The sequence below is a fragment of the Engraulis encrasicolus genome, chromosome 2, assembly GCF_034702125.1.
Source record: "Engraulis encrasicolus isolate BLACKSEA-1 chromosome 2, IST_EnEncr_1.0, whole genome shotgun sequence".
NCBI lineage: Eukaryota > Metazoa > Chordata > Actinopteri > Clupeiformes > Engraulidae > Engraulis > Engraulis encrasicolus.
In genome coordinates, this window is record NC_085858.1 from 11419679 (window position 1) to 11446147 (window position 26469).

General features: G+C 43.5%; 1 protein-coding gene across 1 annotated transcript in view; it reads left to right on the plus strand.

The window, feature by feature from the left end:
* Nucleotides 1–9655: 9655 nt before the first annotated feature.
* LOC134467845 (protein kinase C beta type) overlaps nucleotides 9656–26469 on the plus strand; it is a 173564-nt gene continuing 156750 nt past the window's right edge. Inside the window, exons 1-2 of the mRNA XM_063221805.1 lie at nucleotides 9656–10040; nucleotides 10429–10460. Of these exons, the coding sequence (XP_063077875.1) occupies nucleotides 9868–10040; nucleotides 10429–10460 (205 nt within the window). The 5' untranslated portion in view covers nucleotides 9656–9867. The remainder of the gene's footprint in view (nucleotides 10041–10428; nucleotides 10461–26469) is intronic.

Consider the following 26469-nt stretch of genomic DNA (forward strand, 5'->3'; position numbering starts at 1 on the left):
GCAAATGATTGGAATTCCATGCAGTTCCCCTCTTTGCACGCAGGGGGTGGCCAGTTTACTTTCACTTTGTCTTGTCTTCCCTGAAGTCACGTGACCTCCTGGGCGTTATCATGAAACCACATGCTGTTCCTTGAAGCCATAAGGGCTCTGTATTTGTTCCTATAAACCATGGCACGGATTGTAAAACACATATGATACAATATTAAGCTGTCCCCTTATAGGTGTGTGAAGATTCCTTATCAGAACTCATAATTTCTTTTCCTTGTCAGTAATTGTGACTCATTTGTGTAACTGCTTTAGATGGACTTTTTTTTCATTAGTGATGTTAAACTGGAGGAATTTGTACTAGTGTGTCTTAAATTGAGATTATGTATAGGTCTATCAACTCAGCACTGACTCATATGCTATGTTATGTGATGCTTGTCTTTTTTATTATGTTTTTGCTACTGCACTTGGGTCACAGTATAAAGTATGTGAATATTGATGTTGAAATGGTCTTGCTATTGTGCTTGTTTCTAAATACTAGCACACACACACACACACACACACACACACACACACACACACACACACACACACACACACACACACACACACACACACACACACACACACACACACACACACACACACACACACACACAAACCCTGATGTCCTAGTAGAGTAGTAAGTACTATGGTAGTTAAGTGTAGCATAAAGTGTTCCACTTGTGGAAGTAGTGTGCATTACATTACATTACATATGTATCTGGTGACCATTTGAACTATGGAGCAAGTTTGTAGACTTAAATCTCAAAAATTAGACCTAATCATAACAAATTCATGACAATGATGATTATTTCCTCTATGTGTGGACTCCATGTATCTGTTGAGTGGTAGGCCTAAGGGATTTTTTTTTTTTTTAAGGTGCGCAGGTATGCCTTGCACATTTTCAGAGCATGCCACAGCAAAGTGAATTCGTTCAAAAACATGCAGGAAAAGTCATGACATCTGGTGGGACTAATTTAATACAAATGTGTGTTATCAAAAACATATGTGGCCCAATGTTTCATCTAGTGGTAAAGTTTCAGTTTCCATTTCCATTTTTCTCCTTGTGGTTAGATGCTCCTCTTTTCCCTATGGCCACTGTTGCTGACTATACATGCGGTTGACTGCAGCATATAGGGGAAATAACCAGATTTATGCAGCTACCAAAAATACAGTTTACTGTAAGAATGTTAATTCAGATCCTGCAATGCAGAAGGTTTTACTTTGACCTGTTTGTCTGGGATATTGCATGGTATCTGTCATATACTTAACAATTGTTTAATATTTAAGGTTTTATTGGAGATGTAAATAGCCCACTACAGTTACGTCATGCTTTCACCTTCACCGATGGAGATAATAGCTATCCTTGCATCAGACAGTCTTCTCAAAGTGAAACTGAATTTCTACAAGAGTTAAAAGTCGCTCTTTTGCTTCCCCTGGTGGTGAATATGTTGAATGGAACTAAGCGAAATGTGGCCTAAACCCTGCATTTTAGCATTTATGTGTTGTATTTGCATATGCATGCAGTCCTGTACATTAGAGAGAAAGAAAGAAAGAAAGAAAGAAAGAAAGAAAGAAAGAAAGAAAGAAAGAAAGAAAGAAAGAAACACACACACACACACACACACACACACACACACACACACACACACACACACACACACACACACTCTGGCCTAAAGCGCACACAACTTTGGGTGCAAATAAATCGAATTTTAATAATAAATAAACAATTTAGCGGTAACTATCAAAATAATGGTAATGCCTAATAATGTTCACATGGCTGAAATCCTGCTATTAACCAAATATCAATAACATGTCTTGGTCAATGTATCAGCCTCTTGTGAGGTTTGTTTAATTAGTCTATATTCTTTTTCGCCCCTTCTTTCTTTCTGTGATGAAATGCTCAGATGTTACAATGGTCATTGTTGCTGATTAGATCATGGGGTTTTGCCCGACACTGAAGATGGTTAAGACCGAAATGTCTGACGGGCAATAAAACACAAGACTTGGAGTGCTGTCCTGTTATCTTTATTTCGTATAATACTTGAGGAATGAGCACCCAGTTGTTTTTTTACTTTGGTTGAGTTGAGCGCGTTACACCCCTTAGTTTGAATGCTCAGATGTTGCAATGGTCATTGTTGCTGATTAGATGTGGTTGACTAATGCATGCTTCGATTGTGAAAATAACCCAGTTTGTGCAACTGCGGTATCCATTTCAAGTCTCCTATGATGCAGACTACCTTACCTTGACCTGTTGGTGTAGCCTGGTCTTATTGTATCCTAATGTGGGTGGGGAGGAACATCTTTTGGACTTGTATATGCCAGGCAAGGTGAAGTGTGCACTAGTTTACATTGTATATAGTTTCGTAAACTGAACCATTATTGAAGATTAAAGTTTTTATTGAAGATGCAATTGGTTGCAAACACAGTTGACTTGTGCTTTTGATTTCAGATTTCACAGAGAATATACAGTAGCCATCCTTGCAACAGAGATGGTCTTGTCAAACTGAAACTCAATTTCTGCAAGTTACAAGGAAGTTCTCCTGCTCCTCCCTGTGGGTGTGACATTGCAATGCATTTCTGAGATGTGACAATAACCACTATGTTACTCCAACACAGTGAAAGGAGAAATATTCCCTTGGATGCCGATGCAATAGTGTACTTTTAATTGCATGTTTAGAAAATAAATAAAAGTGCAAACGTTTAGGTTTCAGTCAGACCATCCTCAGTGCCTGTATCATTGCTACCCAGAATATTATTCTTTGCCTTCCTTTAAAATGGTTTCACAACCTGTTAGTCAGTATTATTCTACTGTGAATGATTTTGGATTAATAAAATGTTTAGGGAAAAAATAAAGGATGGCCAGAAGGAACAAATAAAGAGTCTACTGGGATTTACTTTCTCAAATTAGTGTCAAGAATAGTTTTTTTCTTTCCTTTTCAGTGCATCTCTATCCTTTCTCAAGGTAGGCTGTTATAAAGCAATATTTAACATTTTGAAATGAGCGCACACACAGCACTAAATATTTTGTGTGAAACACAAAAAACACTGTTTAACTGTGTTTTATAAATAAAATGTACTTACTTACTTTTACTTAACGCGCACCACTCTCACACTGTCTTATTATGGCTTTTACATTTTGCATGGATTCCTGTCTCATTTTGCATGGATTCCTGTCTCACCTGTCTCACGTACTGTAGTCATCTTCAAAGCTACCCCCCCCCACACACACACACACACACCCCATCATATTCCAAATATAAACATGTTAAACATGTCATAGGCTATTTGTGCTTCCATAGACGTGTGTACATGTATTTCCTTTTCTTTAGGACCATCCTACAGTACATGCTCGTTCCCCTGGGGTCTCGACCCTAGTTTGGGAATCACTGTTGTACAAGATGTTGCATATGTATTATATATCATATGGTGTTACTATCTTAGTCCGTGTCCTGCTTCCTTGTTATTTTCTCTTTTAGGGCATTAAGGTCAGTCCAGACGTCACTGGGATATATTACATATTGCTGCGTTTGTGAGAGAAAACATCTTCACAAGACTGCAGAACAAGCCTTCATCACAGAGGCCACTGTAAGTTTACTGGGTGTAACATTCACACTGTGTTCCAGTTATAGTGTTGGTTCTGTTCTGAGCTACTCTTTCTTTCTTTCTTTCTTTCTTTCTTTCTTTCTTTCTTTCTTTCTTTCTTTCTTTCTTTCTTTCTTTCTTTCTTTCTTTCTTTCTTTCTTTCTTTCTTTTTAGATCAGTGTCATTTCAATTGCACAATCCCTTAAAAACTGAAGTGTGAGAAGGCACACTGTGTGCTTCAGCCTTTAGTCATCGTTTTTCTTCTTTAAAGATAGTTATCATTTTTCTTCTTTAAAGGAAATGCTGTATATTTACCAGGAAGAGAACTCAACAGCACAGAGACCTGCCTGTACTGTAGATATCGACATGTTATAATACAGCTAGGACTTGACATTAACTTTTTCGCTTGCCGGCCACTGTGGCTAGTGGTTTTCCTGAGTCACTAGCTAGCTATTCTACCAGCCAGGTTTTTTTTATCATGGCGCTGCACATCAAACCTCAGAAGATGAGGTGCTTAAAGCAAGAAGATGAGTGCATGGAAATAAAACAAACAAATAGAAACTGAGTAGCTGAGCTTTTTCTTGAACTTAAATATAAATAATTGATACACAAGGGGCAAAGTACAGAATATAGCCTACACCAGGGGTGTCAAACTCATTTTGGACCGGGTGCCACATACAATCCATGTGGACCTCAAGCGGGCCGCATTAGTAACATCATCGCAAAAAAAAAAAAAAAAACGTAAGCAGAGGATTAGTGTTCAGTACTATCACGTTGTAAGTGTGTTGAATATGTAGAAAGTAATGCAATACTGATAATCCTATGCAAAATTTCCTTGACTTCATTAATTCATTACCAACCGTCAATGAATTGAATATGGGACAGTTCATTTTGGCAGGGGGTCTAGGGGTTTCCCCCAGAAAATTTTGTATTTCTTATATGTAATTTCCTGCATTTTCACGCATTCTAACATCCCGTTTCCAGTTTGAGCTTAATAGGAACCAATACAAATCCAATTATATTTATTATTTAATTACAAACAATACCAATACAATACGAATAAGAAGTATTAACATTTTATCTCTATATATGAGGTCTATAATATATGAGCTTTATCAAATGCCTGTTACAGTACAAATTCACTATTTATAATAGAAGTGTGATGTACACTACATATATACAGTGTAACAGAGGGACCATTGGGTTAATGTCATGCAGGTCTCGATTTTGCCCAGAGGGCCGTAATTGCGCATTTCGGTTATTTCTTTAAAAAAAAAAATAAAAAAAATGTAAAAACATCCGGGCCGGATGGAACCCTCTGGCGGGCCGGATGCGGCCCGCGGGCCGTATGTTTGACACCCCTGGCCTACACCATTCTGATATGTGAGACCACAGAATAAGCTGCCTGCCAAATTAGTGTCACTAAAATTGTTACCAGCCACAAACAAGTTTTACCAGCATTTGGCCTGTTGACAGGTGCCAGTGTCAAGCCCTGAATACAGTTAAAATATTGGAGGATATTGAGAAAGCTGCTGCCACACATGGAGGTTAAGGGTTGAAATGGGATTGGAATTTGCTGTTCTTTTTTAGGCTTACATGTGATGTTTGTGGACATTGATACAGTAATGCACGTACAAATTTGCAGCATTGCTTAGGACATCATGTGTGAGTGCTGTCTAAGCATGTTACTGCTTCAATGTGCACACCTTAGCTTTATTCTCATTCAAGACTCAGAGAGAGAGAGAGATAGAGAGAGAGAGAGAGAGAGAGAGAGAGAGAGAACGAGAGCGAGAGAGAGAGCGAGAGAGCGAGAGAGAGATTGTGTGGTGGTTTGGGTCTGGTTTCTTTGAAGAAGGGCATCTCCATGGAAACTCGGAGGCAACGCTTTCTCCCCCTCCCCTGTGTTTTTTAATTAGCTGGCTGGCTCACTGGCTGCAAATATACTGTAGGGGTGGTGAGGAGGAGAATTGGAGATGAGAATAGTGGGGCCTACATCAAGCTGTTCATGTGGAGGTCATGTATGACCAGAGTGCAGTACAGTAGAATAGATGCAGTGCACCTATACCTGCTACTGTATGCCCCCTCAGAATAGAGGAGATACGTGGAGAGGAGGAGAGGGGAGTGGAGGATGGAGGATGGGAGCAGAGGTAAGAGAGAGGAAGGAAGGAGGGAATGAAAAGTGGAGGATGGAGGGGGCAGAGTACTTTTCCTCTGCTGTTCCTGTTTAACGTCCTCGTGGACACAGCTGAGTTTCTTCACCCATCTTCTTCAGCTCCATTTCTTTTTACATCAACAAATTTGCTCAGGAAAATAATGGAAATTTAAATAAATCTCTCTCTGTATCGCAAAGTCACACGGAAAAAGAGACAGGTCAGCCACAACAGTTACTGTGGTTTGCAGTTGCGAGGAAGCAGTTTTTTTCTGTAATAATTGACCAGCAGGGGTCAGCCTTTACCATTGTTAATCTGGCAGCTGGCATCTGGTTGGACTTGCTTCAGGTTTTGGAGTACATTCACACACGATTGCATGTAATATTTTGGGGCCTTTTATGCCTTTATTTGGTAGTGACAGTGAAGAGAAGAGGAATAGTTGGGAGAGAGATATGGGGGATGATCTGTCAACCTTATGTCCTGGGAAGAGGAGCGGACTTAGGCGATTTACTCCGTCGACTGATGTCTTACTTGTATTTTGTTTAACCAGAGTGACATCAGTATAGAATGATGATGACAACGTAGCTCCGGTGTGGATCATGAATTTGTTACACAACACAACACAATGCAGATATTAGACTAGTCTGACCTCGGGTCAGAATCAAACCCAAGTCCCCGCTGCAACAGTATGTTGCCTTAGCTGTTTAAGCCACAGCCAAGGCCTCTATTACAATTTTATTGCAGTAGTTAAATATATCAACAACACAATCTGATACTGCCTGGTATAGCCACAAACTAGATAGACCTCCAGCACCGTCTGTATCAGTCAGCAAGTTCATGTTTGTATGCGAGGGCTGCTGCTGGGAGTTTAGTATGCGTGGTGGTGATGTGAGTGGGTGCGTATCAGTGACCTGCTGGAGGGCATGCGGAGCAGGTATGCTGGATCCCTCAGGGCCGGACCCCGGGGCTCTTCGCACCCCCTCACACACGTGCAAAACTCACAGTCAGGATATTTGCTAACCTCCTCTTTAAAGAAATACCATACTGTACATAGCCTACATTAAAGAAATATCATGCAGTATACAGTGTATACAGTATATATATGGAAGTCCAGTATATATATATATGTATCCACCACTTTTAACATTTGCATTTTATTATTGGTAATGACTGTACAGAAATCCTATCATCTACTGTATGTGTGAATACCTTCCATTCAAATATTTTGAGAATGTACTTTTTAAACCTATATGAATGCATTTTGCAATGCAATGCAATGCCCAATACAAAAATGTCAATTTCCCAAAATGTTCAACAAATGTGTATAGATGTGTTGTGCAGTGTGCAATATTCATATACGTATCTTTACAGAAGTCAGCCATGATGAGTGTGTTTGTGTGTGTGTGTGTGTGTGTGTGTGTGTGTGTGTGTGTGTGTGTGTGTGTGTGTGTGTGTGTGTGTGTGTGTGTGTGTGTGTGTGTGTGTGTGTGTGTGTGTGTCTGTGTGTGTGTGTGTGTCTGTGTGTGTCTGTGTGTCTGTGTGAGTGTGTGAGTGTGAGTGTGAGTGTGTGTGTGAGAGAGAGAGAGTGAGAGAGAAAGAGAAAGAGAAAGAGAAAGAGAGAATGAGTGGGTGAAAAACAAGCTAAGATTTTTTTTTTTAAATGGTGCATTTAAGTGTTCTGCGGACACTGACGTTTGCAAGAGGAGGTCCAGTATCCCAGAGCGGACTGATATTGTGCTCATTTCATAACATTTAAGTTGGGAGTCTGTCTTGTGGGGAAGAGCAGAGAGGAGATTTTTGTTAATAGCCACTTGTGCGTTCACTGGCGTAGGATCTAACACGCACACCTTGCTTACTGTACAATTGCAGCTCTCATATGCCGTGATAATCTGCAGTCTTATGTAATCTCAACGTGTGCACTGTATGTTGGTGTGAGCGTGTATGTCAGAGAGAGAGAGAGAGAGAGAGAGAGAGAGAGAGAGAGAGAGAGAGAGAGAGAGAGAGAGAGAGAGACTGCATGTGTGTATGTGGATGCACTTATTCCTGATACATATCTGTGTGTGTGTGTGTGTGTGTGTGTGTGTGTGTGTGTGTGTGTGTGTGTGTGTGTGTGTGTGTGTGTGTGTGTGTGTGTGTGTGTGTGTGTGTGTGTGTGTGTGTGTGCGTGCGTGTGTGTGCGTGTGTGTGTGCGTGTACGTGTGTGTGTGTGCGTGCGTGCGCATTTATAAACCTACACATCCCTGACCTGACCACTGAGACCGCATGATACCCACCCAGGTCAGGTCAAACATCCATACCTAGGCCAGGTCAAACATTGGCCTGGTTCTCATGCAGACCCTTCGTGCATTTTCGCTCAACTTCATGAGAGACATCCATCTGCGTGAGAACCAAGCCAGGTCAAACATACCCAGGCCAGGTCAAACATACCCAGGCCAGGTCAAACATCCGTACATCACTTGCTAGACATCCACCTGATCCCTGAGCTGCTTTCATGGCCTTGTAATAAAGACTCGTCCTTCACACAAAATTAACCAAGCCGATATCCATAAAGTCAGCATCCAGTTGCTACGTTATTAGTCAGCCCTGTCCATTCCAAAGTTCAAACTGCCCCCCCTGTCTGTTGTAGACACAAACCTCAGCCCTACCTCCAGGGTTGGTCTGGGCGAGAAATAGGGCCTGAGCACTTTTGGCTTAAAGGCGCCCCTCATCATTAGCGGCGCACAACTGACTCAGCAGTGGGCAATTTTTTTTTTTTAATTACATTTCTGAAAATAGGGGCCCACGAGGGTGTCGGGCCCACCGGGAAATGCCTGCTATGCCAGATAGCCACTCCTGCCCTGCCAACATCCATCTCTTGCAGCCAACGGTCCTGTGCAGCACTGTACTGTAGTATTGTGTTCTCCATGGATGCTTCTTTCCCTTCTGTCCTTGCCACCCACTTGTTTGTGCGTCATAGAAGAGTGAGAGCGGTGAAAAAGCTTCTGTCTGTGTGCTCTGTGAGCTGGGTGTGTGTGCAACATACAAGAGGGAATTTATATAACAAGGCTAAATAAGCCCTGCTTACTTCAACAGACTAATATTGCAGGCTCAGTGCATGGAGACATTATCAGTTATTAGAGAAACAGCAAGTGGAAAAATACTGGATCCTCTGTCTAACGGGAGCTGAGAAGAATCAGGGTGCCTCACACATTATGCTATACCTTTAAGTCTGCCCAGGACCACTGAAAGCTTTCTCCGGGCGCTGGGCAAAATTATTTGAAAGGGCCCGTTCCTTAATTAATACAATATAATAGGAGCCAAACTCTTGCCACCCCCATCTGCCTGGGCCTGGGACAACTAACCCGTTTGTCCACCCCTGTCGCCTGCTCTGAGTCTGGCAATAAGATGAAACAGTATGATCTGTCTTTTAGACTGTTTTTTTGCGGTTGTGTTGCAAATGACTGCTGTATGATTGTGATGTTTCATTGTGGAACCGGAGAGTAAGCCTTCACCCCTCAGAGTATACATGCAACAAGTCTGGTGGGTCTCAAGAGGGAATTTTCCCATCGGCTGTGTCATGGACATGCAATTCATTTTAGCCACCACCCTGAAAAGTGCACATGGCATTAGTGTGTTTGCTGCTTTGCATGGTTGAGTTTTACAAGGAATCTCTTCTTGTGTACTGGCTATCCCTTATTTAAATTAAGCCTGAGTAAATGCCTTTTAGATCAGGTCACTGGTCTCGACATACGGAAATGCTGTGGCACTTTTGCAGAGGGTTTGACAGGCTATTTAAGTTGCTTTCGCGAAAGTGAAGTGACACGATATACAGTAGGCTACATCCTACTGACACTATCTGATGCTGTGCGAAAAGGTGTTGGTGCGGAGGGAGGAGTTTCAACCATCACATGTCAGGCTGCCAGCGTTCGGTGCTGCTCGGGCTCTCCCTCTCCTTAATGTTCCGGTGACGGACGCAATTGCGCGCTGACGGAAGACACAATTCGCCGCACTGAGCTGAAGACAAGACACAACTGTACTTTTAACGTCTCGTCCGCGTCGGTGTGCTGTCTGGCAGACTTTTTTGAATTCACAAAACTACAAGTTTAATACTTCCGTGTTCAAAATGGCTGACCAAGCGCAGAATAACAGCGATGGAGAGGAGAGGAGCGCACCGAGAGGGTTTGCTCGACAGGGCGCTTTGAGACAGAAGAATGTGCACGAAGTGAAGGACCATAAGTTTATTGCCCGTTTCTTCAAGCAGCCAACCTTCTGCAGCCACTGCACGGACTTCATCTGGTGAGCAACAGCTAGTTCTGACGAGGCGCGCCTCTGGTAGAGTCGTACCTCACCACAACTCATCCATCACACACATTCCTGCAAACAGGTGGAAAGTCGTCGCTTGAAAGTACTTTTAAACTGATGTATCCCTCTCGTTAAATGTTTAACCACAATCCACTGTCACTGCGTTATCGTCATGTTTGGACAGGAACGAGATCACAGTTTATCCTGTTTTAAAATATAATGCTCCCTTCTGTGCTTTTATAATGGGGGGAAATAAACAATATGGCCTAGATAAATCGACGACAAGAAGAACATCGCTACATACTAAAAGGGGTGTGTGATCATGGGGTCAACTATGCTGTAAACATTGCATTAATATTATACATTCTTTTCCATTTTGCAGGGGGTTCGGGAAGCAGGGATTCCAGTGTCAAGGTATGTGACAACCTGCAGGTTGATTTGTCCACTGTCCAATTTAAAAAGCATTCTTTTCTGCACTCAAGAGGGGTGGACCCAGTATGGGATCATCAACATGTTGCAACTTGTTAGTAAATTTCACGCCATACGGCACTGCATGTGTTCTGATTCCGAGGTCTGTAGCTGAGCTCTGTAAAGCGAGTGACTTTTTGTGTTGTGCGCACTGAAGGCAATTCATGTTGTTTTCTCACTTCCATTCGACAGTGAAAATTACTTTTTGTACATGTCAGTCAGTATGGTGGTAGGCAGACACTGTTTTTAGTAGCACTGTAGTGTGAAAGGGCAGCTCATAATCATCAACCCCACCCTTGATTGGAGGCTACATTAAGAGCACGTTAACCGATGCTCCATCAGCGTTCTGGTGTTCATTTTGAACTGCAAATGTTGGCTAAATCTGTCTGCGTTAAGTAGTCCTAATAAATAGTCATTATTGATTACCAGACAAATTGTTTAGAAATGAGCAGTGCTGCTTTCATTTCAGTTGTCTGTATTGAACTCATAATTGAATTATAGACAACATAATATGTTGTAAGAAGACATATGTTGACGTAGTCAATTTATGTGGCTTAGTTCTTTGATTGTTGTGACACACACACACACACACACAGAGTGAGAGTGAGAGTGAGAGTGAGAGTGAGAGTGAGAGTGAGAGTGAGAGTGAGAGTGAGAGTGAGAGTGAGGGTGTTGCATTCTTCTGCTGAGTTTGGTAGCCTTCTTTTCTTTTCTGAAACCATATCACTGTTCAGCACTGGCCTTACACTGTCCCTCATTACTAATGGAAGAACTTTACAGTGCAAACCAATAACTGCTGTACACGATGGCTATGCACAACAGACATCATGTCCACACTGGCAGTGTGGAGATCAAACATGAAAGATCTAAATCCCAGTTGAGACCGTCTGTCTGAACTCTTTGATCTCCTTCTCTGAATGCGAGCAAAGATCACAGGAAAGCAGTGTCACTGTTAGATGTTGAACACGCCTCTTTTGAGATGGTGGGCAGAGAAAAGAAATTCTCCCTGAATGACCACCAAGCCACTCGCCCTCTAAAACGCACACACACACACACACACACACACACATACACATACACACACACACACACATACACACACACACACACACACACACACACACACACACACACACACACACACACACACACACACACACACACACACACACACACACACACACACACACAGACATACACACACACCTTTGCTTCCTTATATAAACGCCTCCAATCCAAACACAGTCCAGCTCAGCCCATTCCAGTGCAGCTGAAAGGAGGAAGATTGGCTTTTATGAGGAGGGTACAATTACCGGTCACAGCGGGTCAATGGCACTGGCGCGTAGAAGAGTGGCGCTCCTCCATTTTCCCGCATCAGGACCACGGCAGCACTCTAATTACAGGCACAGGGGGTGACGGCGATTGTGTGTTGTGTGAAGGGGCCACGAGGGTCGGGGGGCTTACTGGGATGTTAAAGGGCTTGGGCCATTGACTGCACGTTCTGTGGAGTAGGAAATGGTTGGCATGCCATGCACACTCTGCCTTTTTTGCTTTGAAAATAGATTGGACTGTTGCATGATTTTATTGAATACAGCTGACATCTTTGGAGCACAAATGCAAAGTGGATTCGGATGTGTGCACATACATGACAACGTGTTTACATTCTATGGACTCAACAGGAAAGGAAATGCCCATCAAAAATGCCCACCACCATCACGTCTCTCCCTGATATGGTGGCGTTTGTGATTAGCAATTCCAAATCTGTTTTCCGACATTTGAAAATGCTTCAAATGTGTTTAATCGAAATTGGTGTCCATTGCAATATCATCCGAACTTTGAGTTGGGCAATGTGGTACCTCTGCTCTTTTGTGCACTCCACCACTTCTTAAAAGCTGTCGTTCCTAAGACTGATGATGGAGAAAAAGCTGGCTGTGTGTACTGTAGGCACCGCAGAGAATTTATGGCCTGCTGTCTGTTATTTTGTTTCCGTGGCTGTTGGCAACTTGTACTGAGCGTGCACCCTCTCTCACTGTTGCTGCCAGCAAGGCTCTAAATTAACATCAGCCAACTGGCTACATGCTGGTGAAATTTCAGTTTGTCAGGTAGAAAAGACCAACTTGCTTGCCATTTTGACCCATTAGTAAGTGTGTATTTGGTTTGCGTGCGTGCTTGCTTGTCTGCACGCGTGCTTGCGTGTGTATATGTGTATATGGCAGTCATGGGTGAGCGGTTAGGGCGTCAGACTTGCATCCCAGAGGTTCCTGGTTCGACTCCCGACCCGCCAGGTTGGTGGGGGGAGTAATCAACCAGTGCTCTCCCCCATCCTCCTCCATGACTGAGGTACCATGAGCATGGTACCGTCCCACCGCACTGCTCCCCATGGGGCGCCACTGAGGGCTGCCCCCTTGCACGGGTGAGGCATAAATGCAATTTCGTTGTGTGCAGTGTTCACTTGTGTGCTGTGGAGTGCTGTGTCACAATGACAATGGGAGTTGGAGTTTCCCAATGGGCTTTCACTTTTTTCACTATATGTGTATGTATGTGTATTTCAAGTCTCCTGAGCATGGCTCTCACTTTTCGAGGCTGGCATATGCCCTCTTGCTGACAGCCAGGCTACTCCATCCAAAGCCCTCTCTTTTCCTTTGGCTCTTGTTCCCACTGTCTTGTATTGATCTGTGAAAGAGGGACCTCACTCACCGTACACTGCACCCTTTCCTTACGCCTTCCATCAGAGCCAGAGGGAAGAAGAGGGAATTCCTCTGCAAGGCCAGGTCAGGCCCAGACATGCCGGTGTGGTGTTGCACTACTGCCTGTGGTGCAGGGCAGTGCTGTGCTGTGCTGTGCTGTGCTGTGCTGTGCTGTGCTGGGGAGGTGTGAACAGAGGGAATCCTCCTGGGAGATTGGCCCAGGCAGAGATCAGCTAACCTGGCTATCATTACTGCAATGCATGGGGCGAGCTTGGTCTGGCCTTAGCTACTGTAGAAGTAAACTTCTCCAATGCAAAGGTGGGCCCAGGCTACAGGTCAGCCTCAAACATGCAGTACTGTATGATATGATAAAGATGGCATGTCTTAACGGACGAACACATCGACGGTGACTAGAAAAAGCGGCAGAGAATCGTTGGACTGTGTGGCAAGAGCAACACAAGCGATGTAAGCATGGCTGTTAAAGGGACAGTTTGGTCAATTTCAACATGCAGTTGTAATGCTCACACTACCCTGGACTTGTCAGTGCCTGAGATTTTTTTTTTCTTCTTCTTCAGCCGTTTCCGAGATCCTGGTCATTGTAATGGGGGCAGCTCTTTGTTTACATTTCAAAAAAACATTTTTATTTATTCCCAAAAACATCCAAAAGGTTATAAAACATCAGCAGACAACTAACAAACAGCAGTACCTTTTGGGAAAATATTTGGAGTTGGCCTATGTTTCATTTTTTAAAAATGTAAACAAACGCTGCCCCCATTAGAATTGCTCATATCTCGGAAAGGGCTGAGCCGAAAAATGTGGCATCACCAGGTACTGACAAGTCAAGGGTAGCGTTAGCAATACAACTGCATGTTGAAATTGACCAAACTGTCCCTTTAAAAGCAGAATGCAAGCATTCCAATAGGTTGTGGCGGCTGCTGCCGAACCGTATCATTGCCCATTTGCACAATATTTATTCACTGAAGTCCAACTACAAGCGGTCGCTCAAGTCGCTCTTGTCACTCAAATTTCTTTTGTCTCTTCTGTCTGCTGGCGACTCAATACAAAGTCGATTATTTCTGTCGTCGGAGTCCTCAAATCGTGTCTGGTCTATTTGTGTCATTAGGTTTGTCTTTGAAGTACACAGCTGCCAAATTACCTGCATATTTAGGAAAATATTTGGTGGCTGTTCTTGCTGGTCTATCCGCATGTTAATCGGAGTATGCAGTTCTGTTATGACGTCAGCTTCAGGAAGTAAAGGATTTTAGTACAAGTGAAATGAGATGGGATATTGGACAGTCCTCAGTCTATTGCATCAGTCCGAAATGTATCGGTATATGCATCAGTACTTGATAGTGTATGTCATTCTGCATTGGACATTGCAGCAAAATGTTTTTTTTTGCATACAGCATTAGATACGTATATTGTAATTCTTGATACATACCTGCAATAGTAGCATCAGTATCTCACAGTCAGCTACCATATCGTCTCCATCTCTCATCTTGTCTCGTCTCTTCATCAACACTTTGTTGGCATGTTCCAGTGCACCTATGTTGGGAAAGACCTGAGGGGATATGATGATCAGCCTTCATGGTAGAAGAGATGGAAGACCTGAGGGGATATGATGATCAGCCTTCATGGTAGAAGAGATGGAAGACCTGAGGGGATATGATGATCAGCCTTCATGGTAGAAGAGATGGAAGACCTGAGGGGATATGATGATCAGCCTTCATGGTAGAAGAGATGGAAGACCTGAGGGGATATGATGATCAGCCTTCATGGTAGAAGAGATGGAAGACCTGAGGGGATATGATGATCAGCCTTCATGGTAGAAGAGATGGAAGACCTGAGGGGATATGATGATCAGCCTTCATGGTAGAAGAGATGGAAGGGAGGTGCTAAACTGCTTTCATGCAGTATAGTTCAAACAGCGAGGGGCATTTACCTTCAGGGTGCAGTCTCACTTGGGAATGGGCCAGGATTCCTCTCATCGTACAGTATAGGACCCAACAACATTATGTGTCCCAAGGTAGAAATGATAAAATAGTTCATATAGTGTACAGCTAATTGTCGCTGGAAGGTGTTGGAGATGAAAGTGAAAATGGCGGGGTGATCTGTTGTAGGTAGGCTTAACCCATATAACCTGCACACTGTTACGAAAGCAGAGGACTGAAGGATGATTCAGATGAGGAATGATGCAGAGGCTTGCGTCAGAGTGTGCGTGCGTGCGTGCGTGCGTGAGAGAGAGAGAGAGAGAGAGAGAGAGAGAGAGAGAGAGAGAGAGAGAGAGAGAGAAGAGAGAGAGAGAGGAGAGAGAGAGAGAGAGAGAGAGAGAGAGAGAGAGAGGAGAGAGAGAGAGAGAGAGAGAAAAAGAGAGAGAGAGAGAGAGAAAGAGAGAGACAGAAGAAGAGAGAGACAGAAAAAGAGAGAGACAGAAAAAGAGAGANAGAAAAAGAGANAGACAGAAAAAGAGAGAGGCACAGAGAGAGAGAGAGAGAGAGAGAGAGAGAGAAAGAAAAAGAAAAAGGCACAGAAAAAGGAAGATGATGAAATACACACACAAAAAATGGAATGAGACTGAGGGAGATAAAACAGAGGCTTTGTAAGAGTGAAGAGAGAGTGCTTATACAGTACGTACTACTTCCAGGTACGTAACTGTCAACTGCCCTGAACAAATTCTATGCTATTAATTCTATAAGGCATATTCTACACTGACCCCTCCGTCATTTCTTGACAACAGGGTAAGGTGCATAGATATGTGTGAATACCCAATTCCCACAGGTACTTGGAGGAAGAAACGGCTGGCCTCAGAACAGTCTTCTTCTTGGGACGACTTCACACACTTTGATGTCCATCTGCACAACTTCGCATTTGGCCTGTTGTCTTGATTTAAGGAGAATAATGTGGCATGTTGAGAATGCCTTTATGACGTGGCATACATTTCAGTAGAAATAGTAGAAATAGTAGAAATTTAGTATTACATTTGTTTGTATCATTCGATGTACACTCCTAGTAACAATCACTTGAATTGTGGGTATTCTTTTATGTCACCTGCAGCGTATTTGCCTGCCCAGCCATACGTCATGTCTCGCTGCATAGAATGTTGCATTGAGGTCAGCCTGTCTAACCATCTCAAAGTATTTCTGGCTGTGGGTTTGCCCCTGATATGGAGAACCAATGAAAATGTTGCTATGTACATACTGCTTTGACTGGTATAATGTTCTGTTTAGTCTATATACTGTAGAAGCATTTTGACACAGCTATGGATCACATCAGTAAGCCTTTCATTTCTGTCTATGGGATCTTTGCCAGGTTCTTAGCCAGCTACCAGCGCAGCAAATCTGAGGATGAATCATTCAGGTGGCATATTATGGAGACTGTTGCCCATCGATTGGCGAGAACGATAATTGCGTAGCTGTACGACTCGTTTATCCATCTTCACGCTTGCTGTCTGTCTCTCAGCTTGTTATCTCAGTATTTCTTTGCTCTATATATCTTATGCCTCCCCCTTGCTTGATTTCCCCTTCATCTGTGTGGTAGCACCATGTGAAGGTACAGACCCTTTGAAGGCTCTAAAAATAGAATAAGTGTTCCATGGAGATGGAGTGAAATGGTATAGGGTGGGGGCGAATGTGTAGGTGTAAGAGGAGAGGAACACTGAGCAGTACTACCCAGAGTGCGTAGGGAAAAAAAGGCATTTATATTCCATGGCAGCAGAGGCCTGTGCGGAAGCACGGAAATTGAGCTGAACAAAAAGACTGAGCTGTTAGGGCAACATTGGCTCCAGAAGCTCACCTAGTGTGGGTGCGAACCAGCCTGTGGCTGTTGGTATTAAAGTCTGTTGTGGAGGTGATTCCCTCTCCCATCACAGGTTTCCATATAGACCTCTGTGAGACTAGCTTGGCCATCGCAACCGCAACTCTCTTCAAGAATTTGGCCTGGCTAACTCGCGACCCATTTCTCTGAGGGAGATGCGTAGCTCACGTTAATGAAATGCCTCCGTATGCTGCTGGTTGAAGCTAGCCGATTAAACCACCCATTCTTTCACTCACCTCCTGACTGAACTGGTGCGTCATTGCCTTAAACATGCACCATTGAGATTTTAGAAATGCTCAAAAAATGCTCAGAAAGTGAAACTTTGTTCAAGCATCACAGGTGGGCCCAGGCTAACGTACTGTAGACACCTCCTGATCCTCCTTCAGTTTCTTAGAGTAGAGTAGAGTATCATTTATCTTGCACTTGAAGGTAATATAATTACCCGACCCAGTGCCCAATTCTTATCAAACCTCAGCAACATGGTAAAAAATATTCCCACCATATCTGGTTCTGAGGTGATCTGATTTATTGTTGGTGATGATTGAAGATTGACTGGTGAGGATCTAAGCTGAGTGCTATTCAGAACAACATCATATATCAAAGCAGTGATAATATAGCAACAGTAATAATCATAGTAGTAATATTACTAAAGTAATATTAAGGTCTTGCACTGTCTATGTGGCTGTGGGCCTGAACTCACAATGTCTGTCTTCCTTCTTCCACATACAGTACGAAATAACAGAAATCGTCAGCATCGTTGTGTGTCTAAAAACTTCTAGATGTGTGCTATTTTCCTGTGGCTATACAATGGCTAATGGTGATTGACCAGATGTGGTTTATACTGGATGTTGAGTTTTGCAAAAAGCCGGCTCGTATTACCAGCCTCCCTTAGTGAGGAGTTGCCCTGGTGGCTGGGCTATGCAATTGAAAAGGATCTCTCCAGCAATTGCAATAATGAAATGGCAACCTGAGGGTAACATTAAGGGGAAGAGAGAGCTCCCCGGCCATAACGCAATAATGGCCTCCAATTACCTCTTTAATCCTTCAGTGTGAACTCAATACCATCCGCAAACTCCCATTTCCTTTTGAATGCCATTAACCCCCATGCCTTCTGCAGTCTCTGTGTGTGTGTCCTCCCTCCCCAGCTGATTTGATTATCTCCCGCAACTTCCTCCACGTTTTCAACTCGCCTGCTTACTGTGTTTACACATTTCCTGTTCGACCAGTGCCATTGTTTGTGTTGTGCATAGGCTATAACCTCAGATTGAATGTTGTGGAATCTGCTAGTCTGCCACACGACCTGTGAACCACTCAGCCACGTTAGATTGCCAAAAGGAGCAGTTGGTATTTTTTTATTTTGTTGATGTATGCTTGAACTGCTGGGATTCTGAAAGTAGAGCATGAGAAGCCTAACCCTTAAGCTGTGTTGATATTTTACATACAATTTCCAAGAATCAGCCCTAAGTACAAACCCAGAAATCCTGCCTACTGCAGCTTTGACTTTATTGCCGGTTCCATCCATTCCTTAACTGGGAGAAAGCCTGATGATGAACTCAGTTTTAGGATTCCATAGTGAAAGGTAGCGCAGTGACCTTTTTTGGCGTCTTTTACTGTTTGATTGATGTCTGGGTGTGCAGTGTTTGATATGTTTGCTAACCAGTACGTCAGGGGTATTCAAATGTCAACGAGGGCCAATTTTTCATATTCCTCTCAGTAAAGGGGCCGAAGTATATGTATGTATTATGGTTGCCGACTGTCAATGAAAAAAATATGGTAGACTTCATCGAAGTCGGAGGTCTGGGGGTCCTCCCCCAGAGAGTTTTGCATTTCTTAGATGTAATATCCTTCATTTTAACGTCCCGTGTCCCGTTTCAGGTTGATACGGAACTCATACTTTTATCTCTAAATTCCGAAAAACGATTCTGTATTTCAAGGGGCTTGTGGGGGGCCAGAGCCTTGCTGTCCAAGGGCCGCATCTGGCCCCAGGGCCGCCATTTGAATAGCCCTGCAGTACGTGTGCATGTGTGTGTTCGGGTGCTTGGGGTAGACAGGAAGACAGAAAAGTGTCTGTCATGTTGTCCGTTTGTGTACCTGCCATGGTGAAGTCTGACCCAACGGAATTGCTATATCTCGCTTCTACACTGCAGTGCAGGTAGGGGTGGAGGATTTCAGGAAATTGTGTAATATGCAATGACACTACTGAGCACTGTTCAGTTAAAAGCTGCAATGATGATAATGACTAATTGATGACTAAACAAATACTTACTGTTCTTATGATGTGTTGTATTGGCCTGCCTCTAGGGTATAGCTTTTTTCAGTTTTACACTGTTCATAGCAGACAAGCTGTTCTTTGTTCACTGGTGGTGAGTGTTGCACTGTGTTTCTACTGTGCGAACCGAAGGACTGTCTACTTCTCTATTTTTATGTCTATTAGTAGCAACACTCATTAGCATAATTCTGCAGGCTATTTGAGGCGTTAAAAATGCCAAACGCTTGCAATGACAAAAATAAAACTGCATCAGCTCTCAATGCATTCAAAAACTTAAACTATCCTTAAACCTAAACTGAAGAACATCTAAGAATTATATGACTTTCCCAGCTTTGTTCCTTTAAGGATGCGAAACCTAAAATAAACAGCTAGAATTGCATAATCATCAAATCTAATGTAGGTCTGGGCCTCTTCCTTCAGTGCAATTGCTTGTTAATGCAAATCGTTTTTAATTTCCCTTTAAGTCTGGAGTGGAAATTCACTGTGAAACATCTCAAAAACTACACACTAGTCTGTTGAATTTTGAACTCTACTTTTTGTCAGAAAGCCTCACAATGATACATTGTAGTGTAGTGTAGTGTAGTGTAGTGAGTACAGTGTAGCAATGAGAACACTGAAGAATCTTGAACATATTTTTATTTTATTTTTAACCAATATAGAACACTGGCCAAGCAAAGGGTTAGACTTCATGATTCATCCTTGAAACATCCTTGAAATCCCCCCTGTCTCTCTCATCATTTCCATCTCCATTGTGGTAAATCCATTGCTTGTAGTAGGTGATGGTTTACCCAGGTCTCAGGATGTCTGCTGTGATAATCATTAGCGCTGCATTTTGAACTGCTAATGTTCGTTGCATAATGTCCCTCCCTCTCATCTTCATTCATAGAGATGGGCATAGAGGCAAACACTGCATAAACATACAAATGATCATGCAAACATTGCGGTAGCTGTGCTCCACTGTTCCCTTCTTAGCAGTAGGCCTCTGTCAACAGTAGTATTCCGGGAAGCTTTTACGCTGAGCCATCCAGTGTATGAGAGCATGTAAGGTAAGGCAATACTCCTGAAGGGTGACATCACACAGTGGAGGGGTAAGCTGGGCCACGTGTCGCCTTGCATTCTGGGTAGAGATCATGGAGAGGACAGGGCAGGCAGAACTGTTGTAGTCACCACACAGTTGTAGCCACAGCACCGTTGTGCTCACCGCACAACTGTCCTCACAGCACATTCTTACTCACAGTTGTGTCTGTGCTTCTGTAATAGAGTTTGAAATGCACTGCCGGTTACACCGCAGACAAAATGCAGACGAAATGCAAAATGCATGAAGAAGGATTGAACTGTAGTAGAATGCAAACAGTTGAATCAGTTGTCGCATTTCCAAGTGACATTTACCTACAGGATTTAAAAAAATGTGTCATTCCCTTTTCCTCGATGGCTGTCGTTACTGGAAAATGAAAAGCCCATGTAAAGAGACAGGGAGAGAATAGACTAGACGGAGGGGAATCCACGAGGGGATAGCGGTGTGAAGAGGGAGCGAGATGGATGGAGCAGGTGGCTTTTCTCTCCCAGTGCGAGCTCTAATTCGGGCCGACCGCCGGGACTTCAGCTCTGGTCCCATCCAAGCGCACTCGACACTGGTGAGTCAGCCCCAGCCAGCTAGGTTAAAAGGCGCCTCGGGCTATTAGTCACACTTTTAATTGAAACGGCAGTATTTTGGGACATGCAGGCAGGCCCACTGGAAAACTCAGTTACCTGAGAGGGAGAGAGAGAGACAGACAGACGGAGAGACAGACGGAGAGACAGACGGAGAGACAGACGGAGAGACAGACGGAGAGACAGACGGAGAGACAGACGAAGAGAGGGACAGAGAAAACGATGGAAAAGTTGGAAGGAGAGAGAAAAGCGTGTGTGATGGTGGTGTGGGGTCTCTTTCAACTTGCTCAGCCAGCACATCACACCAAGAGCTTTCTGAATACCTGTCTGAGGTTGTAAACACCTCCGCTCCATACAGGGACATCATTGTACAATAATGTGGGGGATGGATATCATGCTGTTCTGGCTGCGCCTCGCTACGCTGTGCCACTATAGGTTGCAGTCATGCGATCATTGATTAGCAGAGAGAGAGAGAGGGGGGAGCCTTTCAAACACCATGCCAGGGACCCTATCTGAACCTGCAGTGCTGACCGACAGCTGATCAATAGCCAACCCATAGGCGACCCAATCAATGCTAATGCGCCCTTTGCCCCCCCTAGCCGTCACGCTCGCTCTGTTAGAGAGCCTTCAGGATGCTGTGGCCAGGGCAGGATTAAGATGTTCTGGGGCCCCTAGGCTACAGGTTGCTGTTGGGGCCCCCAGAAAGCAAAATTCACAACAAATGTACAGTGTCATAATGACGTGCTAGGAATTACGGATAACATGTCCACCAACGCTACTCAACACGAGAGATACATTTTTTAATGTTGCATCTTGTCATAATTCTGAATTTCTCACTTTTGACGAATCAGGGGGCCCCTGGCACGTGGGGGCCCCTAGGCTGCAGTCATGTCTAGCCTGTGCATTAATCCGGCCCTGGCGGTGGCCATCTATCTATGAAACACACCGCACACACACGCACACACGCACACCATTCTCCCAGTGCAGGTAATAAAAAAGTCCAATTAAAGCGGATGTGTTATTCTTAGGCCGTGGTTGTGTTGAATGGACTGTAGCCGGGATTCTTACACAGCCGTTGGGGATTGATTTTCTTTCCTCTGGTAATCTTGTTGTCACAGAAATAGACAAAAAGGGGCACCTGGGAGCAAAGCACTCAGACACAGAAGCGTTCTATATAAAGTGTTACATGAAATTCAGTTCAGTAAAAATGGTTCTCATTGGCTGTCATTTCTCTCAGTAGGCCGAGAGAAGATGCATGAAGGTTAGCCGATTGTTTAATTCAAAACGAGATAACGGACTGAAAAGTTTATCCTTGGCACTTATGTCATATACTAGACTAATTAAGGCCTGGGTGTCCGTTATTTGCCCAAGGAAGAAAACGGTTCATTATTTCATAAAAAATGTATTCATATCCTGTTTGTTTTTGTTGTTGTTGTTGTTGACAACGGCTTCCTTCCTCATTATTTCTTGCGGGTATATGTGGTTGCCTTCCGTCTTTGGGACCCCTGTGGAATCTTTGAGTCTACTGAACTGTAAATAGTTTTTTGCCTTGTGACCTCTTCATGTGGAACATTCTGAAATATTGTTGCTACTTTCTTGGTTTAAAAACAACTGAGACGGTTCAGTGGATGATGACGATGATGATGATGACAATCACTCAGCTCAATCTTTGATTTAATGATTTTCGTTTATCTGCTAAAGGCCCGAATAGACAAAGCGCGACAAGAGCGATTCCAGCGACTGAAATAATTGACTTTATTGAGTCGCGGTTGAGAGAAGAGTCAAAAGCGATTTGGGCGGCTAGAGGCAATTCGAGTGACTTGAGCGACAGTTTGTAGTTGGACTTGAGTCAATATTATACAAATTAGCTATGATGCGGTTCTGCGACAGCCACTGCAGCCAATGGGAATGTTGGAATGCTTGCATTCTGCTTTTAACGGACATACTCTTTCGCTTCTATTGCTCATATCGCTCTTGCTGCACTGTCCAGCGATTCTCCGTGACTTGATCTTTTTGCGGCCAGTGTATTTGTCCAGTCAGACTGGCTGCCTAATACTGTGTATGTGTATGACTGTGTTTTTTTGTCAGGGCACGCAAGCTTATGTATGTGTTGTATGTATTTGTGAGGGCACACAAGGTTATGGATATGTATTTTAGTTGTGTGTTTATTTGTCAGCTTGTGTGTGTGTGTGTGTGTTCTGTCCTAGCTCTAGGAAGACTTAGATAATTGTGTTGCGGCTCTCTTGAAATGACTTAACCCGCAAGGCTTCTGCTGGCTGCTGTTGCTAAGCAACAGACTGCGGAGATGAGAGGGATGCGCGCTGTCACAGAACGTCCATCAGTGGTGCGGGGCCCTGCTACACCTCAAGCGGCCGCGCGCTGCTCCACATAGGAGCACAACCGCCGATTATTTTCAGCCCAAGTGTTTCTGTAATATGTGGGTTATCACATCAGTACGGTTAAATAGAGCCTTCCCGATGGAATGCTCCAAAGTATTTGTTTCCTGATTAGATACACCCTATTAGATTCAGTTTGTCTTGAGCGCCATAGACTGAAGTGATAATGGATATGAGAGTTCTATTGGGGGATTGTCTACAGATGGGGGGGGGTTGGTGTTACAGTGTATGCATTCCCCCTTTCAGTGGAAAACCAGCGAACCCAACAAATCATTAGCCTACAGTACACAGTAGATGCGAGTTTAATTCAGCACTTAGATGGTAGGATCAACACCAGCAGTGTCAACTGAAACCATTGGCTATAAGGGTTGAATAAACACTGCAAAATGTACTGTGTGACTGTGCAGCATCAGCCACAGTAGTCTGATCAGGGTCTGAATTAAGATACATGCTGTATAGTGCAATTTCCCTTGCTTGTCGATGTTAGAGATGTTGACTCTTTTGTGATGGGTAGAGATGAGCGAATATCTTTCTTGTATCTGTCACGTTAGCCTTGCTGAATATGAGGAACGAAGGGCTGATGAAATATTTTTCTCCACAGCAATACAGTACACTGGTGAGTCATGAGAGAATGGCTGTCCCTGAGTTATTTAACAGCACAAGGTTGGTGAAACCTTGTGTCTGCCATGGTCTGGACACAAAATCACATTTTTCTTGCGGTTGCTAAGCAATACTGTATGTGCCGCCCGCTACACAGAATCTGATTGTCAGACGGCCCTTTCTGCCGGAAAAAGAAATCCACTGCAGATGCCATGGGAGAGCAGAATTCTTTGCAGTCACCCAGTGTGGTGGTCCTTGTAGTCCAGCTTGTGTAGAATTAGCATCCCTTTCCTGTTTCCTGCTTATTTAGTACTGTACTGTGTGTGTTTCAGAGGCAAGATGTAGTGTATCTGAGAGCTCAACAGAGGCACAGAAGTGAATCACACAATGCAGGCATTTTGTAATCTTTTTTTTTTCTTTGCTTGACGTGGGTGCTTTCAGCTGAGCAACTGCTGGAGTCATAGGCCAGTGTGGTGCTGCAGTGAGATACTGTGGGAAGCCGAGTGCTTCCAGCCAAGTGGTTTTTAGTGTCACTGAGTTTGCAACAAGTTTGTCCGAATCAATTAATCAGCAGATTTCTTTCTTTCCTCCAAGCGCTTTTACCTGGCTTAATAACTGGTCTCAAGTAATGTTCTGAGTTGGACACACTCAATTACCCCTTCCAGTTTATCTAGTATCATCAAAGACAGAGTGATGGGGCTATGTGTTGTATTAATGAATAAATGTGTTTTTTTTGTATCAAAGTACCTGTAAGATGACAGTTGTTGGTCACATTATTTTTTTCTCCTCTATACAGTCAAAAGATGGTAGAAGGAAGTAGCAGTCATTGTCACTCTTAGTGAGTATAAGGCCAGGGACATGCTTGCTGCAGGGCAGTGTGTGTGTCCACTTTTTCACATTTTATGTTGATCTTGTGTGCGGTAGCGTACCAGACACAATATTGACCGAACCGAGAGGGGCGATCTTCCAAACTTACATACTGAGATCGCAGAAAAGTCAAACAATGATGGAAAATATTCATGATGGCCCAGTTGGCTATCTATCCCCTACATGGTACCTCCAGTACAGTATTGTGCGTAGTGTTCTGATAGCCCTTTTGGAAGTATGTACAAGCAATTAGGAAAAGTCACACAGTAAGAATGTCCCCAGCCTAAGGCTTAGACTGTGTGCCAGTTTTTGGATTCTGTATGTCCAGTGTTTTGAAAATTCTAATGAATGCTAACCTAGTGGTCGTCATAATTAGGGAATACGTTTGTTAAGTTTTATAATGTCAAATGTGGCACAGATTCTTTTCATGGTCATGCATTTTACTTCAAAACAAAATCGACTGTATTCTTTGTATGACCAGTGCATGTAAAGAAATTGACAATAAAACCAACTTGACTTGACTTGACTAAAGGCAACAAAATATTACCAAAAAAATGGGCACATCGCCGGTAAATACAGGGCTGATTTGGCATCGTTTGGCCTTGCCATGGTGCTGCAAATGGTTTGGCACAAACACTATTTGCTGGGTAGGATCAAGAAACATGCCTCATGCGAACACACTTTGTCTTCTGTGGACACACCATCAGGTTTAGAATGTTATTTCCTTTCCTTTATGCAATGAAGTCTGTTAGTCACCATGAAAGTGTGAAAGGAGAAGATGGGTATCTTCTCTTTTCTCTCTTTTTTAAAAATAGCTTTGGCTTCCTCCAGCCCATGAGGGGGCTAATTTATACAGTCTAATCTGAAACTTCTTGTCCTAATTAAGACACCATAGCTTAAATGATGCTGCATGCTGTGGGTGCAAACATTGCATGCATGTTGTGCTTGCTAAATCAGCTCACAGTTTGTAATGATACTGAACACTGTTTGCTATAACACTGTTAGACATATGTAGCTAAGCGTATCTGGTCAAGTCATCACAGGAACCATTTTCTTTTTACTTCTTCCTCTTGTTTCTTTGAGAATTTTTCTGTACAGACCCTATTGTATCTCTGCCTTGCCAGCTTCTCTTCTCTTCTCTTCTCTTCTCTTCTCTTCTCTTCTCTTCTCTTCTCTTCTCTTCTCTTCTCTTCTCTTCTCTTCTCTTCTCTTCTCTTCTCTTCTCTTCTCTTCTCTTCTCTTCTCTTCTCTTCTCTTCTCTTCTCTTCTCTTCTCTTCTCTTCTCTTCTCTTCATACTACTGTAACTAAACAGTCAAAACTTCACAGAATTGTTCTCTTGGCCGTTTTCTTTCACTTAAGTGACATACTGTACAGTGTTCTATTTGAATTTGCATATTCCCTTTGCCCCCAATTCTTCTTTTACCAGCTGACACCTCACCCCCCTCAACACTCTTAGTGTTGATGCAGATGATGAGAGAGAGAGAGAGAGAGAGAGAGAGATGTGTGTCCCTATACTGAGGCTGAAGAGCTCCTCTCTACTGGCAGCCGCCCCCTCCAGGCTATGACCCCACAGCTGCCACCACACACACACACACACACACACACACACAAACACACACATCCCACCCTCTCTCTCTCTCTCTCTCTCTCTCTCTCTCTCTCTCTCTCTCTC